Source organism: Clarias gariepinus, chromosome 2 (assembly GCF_024256425.1).
Source record: "Clarias gariepinus isolate MV-2021 ecotype Netherlands chromosome 2, CGAR_prim_01v2, whole genome shotgun sequence".
Taxonomy (NCBI): Eukaryota; Metazoa; Chordata; class Actinopteri; order Siluriformes; family Clariidae; genus Clarias; species Clarias gariepinus.
This window is the reverse complement of record NC_071101.1, coordinates 40,044,001-40,050,000: the sequence shown is the minus strand read 5'-3', so window position 1 is coordinate 40,050,000 and position 6,000 is coordinate 40,044,001. Positions and strand designations below refer to the sequence as shown.

The 6,000-nt window shown below is 37.0% G+C and overlaps 1 protein-coding gene across 3 annotated transcripts in view; it reads left to right on the top strand.

Annotated features, from left to right (window-relative positions):
- Window positions 1-6,000, top strand: part of myo6a (myosin VIa) — a 98,833-nt gene that overhangs the window by 36,302 nt on the left and 56,531 nt on the right. For all 3 annotated transcript variants that reach the window (XM_053478125.1, XM_053478115.1, XM_053478133.1), the window contains exons 10-11: window positions 1,955-2,035; window positions 4,830-5,010. In XM_053478125.1, coding sequence (XP_053334100.1) covers window positions 1,955-2,035; window positions 4,830-5,010 — 262 coding nt within the window. The remainder of the gene's footprint in view (window positions 1-1,954; window positions 2,036-4,829; window positions 5,011-6,000) is intronic.

Sequence of the window (6,000 nt, the reverse complement as noted above, 5' to 3'; positions counted from 1 at the left end):
CAAATATTAAAGGTTCTACACAAAATCCATGTCAACCTCATTTTGGTATTTTCCATCTCAACCCTCACCTGGAACTCACGTCATTTCAAAAGTTGTGCTTAATTTGCTCGTACGTTATCCTTTTGAATCATCCGCATATACGTTTCCCCAATAAGCCTGCCTATTTACCAGTACACGTGGACATATCTGCCTGTCCATTAAATCCTCCTCTTTCTCTTACTCTTTCTGAAGACCTGTCAGGCTTCCCTCTTTCTAAACACCCCTCTCTGTCACCTTGGACCTTCTAACCACACTCCTCATTTATGTGGTGACAGCGTCTGCACAGCCGTTCATCTTTCCCTGTTATTAAATGGAAAGAATAAAAGGATTTTGTGTTCGGGCTGCGTGTTTGCCGAACGTCGACGTGGGTTTAAACAGATCGCTGAACAATGGGCCGTCTGTGTGGACAGGAGGAATTTATATATCGAGCAAGCTCAGGCCATTCGAAACACGATGCTCGACCACATTCATCATTTATGTCGAGTTTCACCTGACAAGGAACAGCTCCTTTTTTTTGCTGCTGTGTTTTTCAGGGTGATTTTAAAATGACATCACCGTTCTCCGCTCCCTGTGCTGTGATCTTTTAACATTGGGAAGTCCTCGTTTGTTATTCTGAAATTTTAACCATCACCACTTATCTCAAAATTATGAGTTACTTTGTCAAATTTTTTGTTTAAGATGTTAATTTACTATATGTGAAAATTAGAAATGAAGATCTCTATTTATTATGTTAAGAGTTAAAAAAAAATCTTGATTATAAAAAAAAGACCTTATCTCAAAATCTCAACTTATGTTAAAATTTTTTATTTAAATCTTTATATGTTACTTAAAAATGTAAGTTAACCCTAAAGACCTTTACTTTTTATTTTAAATTTTTGACTTATTTTAAATTTTTTATGTAAAATACTTTTTTTGCCTTAAGATTGACTTCACCTATTCTCTTAAGTGTCTCTCTTCGCTTATTTTAAAACGTCTTCAGTCTGAATTTTTTTATCATAACAAAAATTCGACTTATTTCAAAATTTGAAATCTTAACTTACTGTCTCAAAATTGTGACTCAGGATCTTTACATAATACATCAAAATTTCGGTTTGAAATCTCCACTAATTCCCTCAAACCCAAATTTTATTTTGAAATCTTTATTTACTGTCTCAAAATTGTGACTTAAGAGCTCCACTTATCTCAAAATCTCAAGGCAATATCTCGATCTAATATCTTAAAAGTTTGATCTTAAAACTTTAAAAATTTCAATTTACAATTACAATTTGTAAGATTTAAAAAATCTTCATTTATTTTAGACCCAATATCTTTCCTTATTAAACAAAAATTAAGAAATATCCTACAATTTAAATTTAAAATCTTTTTTCCCCTGAAAACTTTGACACAAGATCTTCACTTATTATCTCAAAAAGCTTAAAATTTCAAATTAAAACTTAAAAATTTTGATGAACTAATCTAAAAATTTGACTCAAGATTTCCACTGACTTATTGTATTAAACTTTGTTTGAAAGTTTCATTTACTATGTCAGAATTGTAATGTAAGATCTCTACTTACAGTATTATCTCCAACTTCCAGTTTGACATTTTGAACTTATTTTACAATTTTGACTTATTTTTTAGCCTATTTTTTTACTTATTATCCCAAAATATCTAAATTTTTTTATTTAATATGTCAGACTTGTTCAGTCATTATTGTAGGATTATGCTTAATTTAGTTTAATTTCTGACTTGGTATAATAAAACAATGATTTGTTAGGTTTATTCGAGATTATAAGTGTAAACATCCAGATAATTAAAATCATTGACATTGCTTGCAATATAATTAACAATAGGCTTTTACATCTCTCAGGAATTCATTTTGAGATTCTTTGTATTGGTTTTAGCAGCTAAATTATAAACCCTTTTTTTTTTGCAGTACCTAAACCGAGGATGCACACGCTACTTTGCTACAAAGGACACGGACCAGAAACTGTTGAAGAATTGCAAGAGCCCAGAGGTAAAGCGTTTATGTGCTTGTCTCATTATGGAAGTGTTGCCCTCAGACTTGTTAGGATGTCTTGAAAAAGATGAGCTTCCCAGTCCGGACTCGATCTCTGAACTGCCTCGGGCTAATTGAGTGGGACGCTTGCCAAGAAAGAACTCCTGTGAGGTATTGATGATAGAACAGACAGAACTGATTTAATGCTCTCGGCAATGAGCAGAGGTTATGCTTATAACAAATAATTCAGAACAAATCTGCAGTAACCGCCCCACTCCGCAGCAGCCAGACAACCAGATTTGTTTTTATTGTTTACCGGCGACGCCCTTACAAGGCGATGTTTTTTTTGTTCTCGCCGCTGGGAATAAAAATGATGTATTAATTATGACACCACTGTCCAAGAAATCACGTTCGGGCAAATATATCGAATTAATTATACGCTGTATATATGCATTAGAAAGTTCATTCCAGTTATGGAAGAGGTTAATTAAAGGATGGTAATTTTCTTACGCTATAATCTTAAAGAGCTCCTTTATCTCTTATTGTTGGTTTTTGACTTGAAATGGCGGGAATTGAACTCGGACCCTGGAGGTGCGAGGCGACCGTGCTAACCACTGAGCCACCGTGCCACCATGTTCAATTCATTTAAGTGAACGTTTCTGTAGAAGTAAAAGGTGTGAAGAAGTTCCGTAAGTGCTAAGCTAAAAGTTTTGAAAGAGACGCCATTACAATTTGGAAATTACAACCTACAAAGTGTCGCACAGTAAATGCAGAATGAATCTGGAATGGGTAGTCTAATAAAAGCGATGCATAAGGGATTGAAGGAATTTTTTAATGTTAGGCACGTACTGTTAGTAATTTAAAAAAACCCCACAAACGTCTGAATTCTGAACCTCGGATGATGGTTTGAAAAGGTGTGGGTTCATCGAGCACCACGAACAACACAGGAGCGTGCTTGAGCTGTAATCATCCCATGTATTAAATTATGTATGATTAGAGCCTTGCTTTGTTTATGCTCATTAACACAGAAGCCGCCTTCTTTGTACTTGCACACTAATCGTTTCAAGCCATCTGCTCGTGATGTTAATCTCATTTGAACACTTCATTTCTTCTCGTGTCACTTTTCTATACGTCCCAAGACGTAGAAAGCGATCCGTACCGTACGATCCTCGCGACCTGGATCTGGTATGTGTCTGTGTGCTAGGTGATTGGTCTTGTCTCAATCAGCTTAACAGGCTTTTTGCCCCCATTACCCTTGCACATGTCAGGACTTAAAGAATGAGCTTGACTCTATGAGGCGCTCTATCATACGTCCCATGTTGATAAGTTCATACATAATTAGACATCTTCTCCCCGTTGTTTTTGTACCGTCAGCCAGGAAATAGGAATGCCTAAACAATTCGAGACGATGTCAGTCATTAATCTGGAGTAGTTGATATTTATTTGGCCCGGCTTGAGTGGAAAGGTTAAAGGCCCGGTGTAAATGAATGCCGTGGTATCAGTGGGTGCCAATGTTCTGTAGCAGCTTAATTAGTTTTAGCCATTCCTCATTAAATTCCGGATGATGTATGTAATTCCTTCCTTTATTTGTTTACATCTTTAACCTGGATGTCATTGTTTTGGGCAGCTCCATAAAATCAACGACACAAATTATTTTTCTGTTATTCGTATCTTGTTAACATTTTATCCTAGTGTGTAACTAGCAACATGCTTCTATAATATGAATGTCAGAAGTTTCTGATGGATGTTGACTTAACTCATTAAATTGAATTTAATAAACTTATTATATTTAAAGCATTTACCAGAGTCTTGCTACCTTATCATATTACACATTAAAAACAAGACCTGTGGATCTTATAAACATTAAAATAATGTGCAAGTTGTGTTTGCTTTAAGAATTACAAAGTGTTGATCTTTTGTTCTGCCAAAATCTTTTGTTCCACACTCCCATCCAGTAGGTGGCGGTATTGCACCAACTGCACATAAATTCAAAAGAAGAAGCAGCAATACTCAATTCGAGTATTTGCAGACAAAGCTAAAGTGGTGGTAGAATTTGAAAAAATTCATCAATTTTGGACCGTTTAATGTTTTGATATATAGAATGTACGTCTGTACTTAATCCTGGATACAGGGCCGCAGGGAGGTACACCCTGAACGGGGTGCCAATCCAACCCAGCCAACCCAGACCCTGGAGGTGGCAATGTGCCGCCTTTGATCTACCATGTGAATCCTTCCTGATTTAAAAACAAGAAAGAATCAGTTAATTGAAACGATAAACAAAAGGCTGATTAAATTGCATAATCGATTATTAAAATTTCAAAAATTAAGGGTCAGGGGTAACTAATTGGTTAAGGCATAGGACTATGATTAAAAAAGGTCCCAGGTTCAAATCCCACGACCACCAAATTGTTCCTGTTTAGCCCTTGAGCAAGGCCCTTAACCCTTAACTGCTCAGATGTATAATAAGATAAAAATGTAAGTTGCTCTGGATAAGGGGTCTGTCCAGTACTTAAATGTAAATTAAAACTAGACTATCCCTTAGTCTTTGCCTGTGTCCCACCCTTGTGCATGTGTTTAGTGCTTTGAAATCTGTGAATGCTAGCTATTTGTTAGCCATAGGGTACACTAGTAGTTATGTTAGCTAGTAAATGCTATCTTTTGAAATTCTACCCATAGACTCCAGACTCATCTCGGTCACAAATGCCAGAAACTCACTTCCCGACTTCACACCATGAACGTTTCTTCCTCTATCTGTTGCTAGCTTCTTTAGAAAAGTCCTCTAGCTTGACTTGTGGCTTCTGTGGCTCTTTAGCACCTGAAGGCAGGCCCTCTGACGGACCCGCTGCTGGATGACCACTGCGATTATAACCGCATGGCGGTGGCCATGAAGAAGATCGGCCTGGGCGATACAGAGAAGCTGGACCTGTTCAAGGTTGTGGCTGGAGTCCTCCACCTCGGCAACATTGACTTCGAGGAAGCGGGCAGCACTTCAGGTGAGAAACGAGGACGAGATACAGTACGCTTGATGTGTGAGGGGCCGGTGTCTCATCTACTGTAGCATGTTGTCCTGGAAATGAGGGTGAGAGATTTGACAAAAGGCTCATGTCACGATCAATATTTCATCATCATCTTGCTTAGCTTGAAATGGAATCCCAATATTTTATCCTGTTACGTGTGTGTGTAGAGAAGACAAAGAAAACAGAAACACCTTGAGCCCGGCGTATCTCCTTCTGCCTTTATAATGAACCTAGTCATTTCTATTTTTTTTTCCATTTCACCCTCGTTTCCCTGAGAACATCTTGGACCATATAGACTTTTTATTATCCCAGTGACATTTTGTGTCCTTATAAACATCCCATAGTGAACATTAGACACTTTAAGAAAGAAATACAGCAATAATCTTGTGCACCTTAGAGTTTCTTTAGTGTTTCCCTTGTGAAAGTTTAATGCGTGGTAGTTACATATACAATATACAGTATAAACACTGTGTTTCAGGAGCAGGATAGTCAGACCCCGAGTGGTGAAATGGTTGGTTTATTCTGCTCCCTTAGCAGTTTAAGTGTCTGAGTCTTTGTTCCTACAGGGTTTTAAACGTCCCAAATGGAGCATTTGAGACAAATTTATGTTTACTCACATTTAGTGAACAGCGACTGCACTGATTTGAGCGATGCAGAACATTTCAGATGATTTACCAATAAAGTAAACACACTTAATAGTTACACTCTATCTTGATCTTGCTCTGTGTCGCATATAAAATCGGCAAAGCTGTTTGATGAAGTTAAATGAAAGTGCGATTCCTGGGACAGAGCTAAAAATTTGACGTTTTTAAAAAACTTTGGTTCAGAACTAAGATTTCTCTTAATGCTCCTGCTTTAATATGTATACAGTAATATGATATATTGAAGTTATATACAGTGCTGTGCAAAAGTCTTGAGCCCCCACATTTCTTCATAATTTGCTTCTAGAAAGCCAAAGTTTTTGCA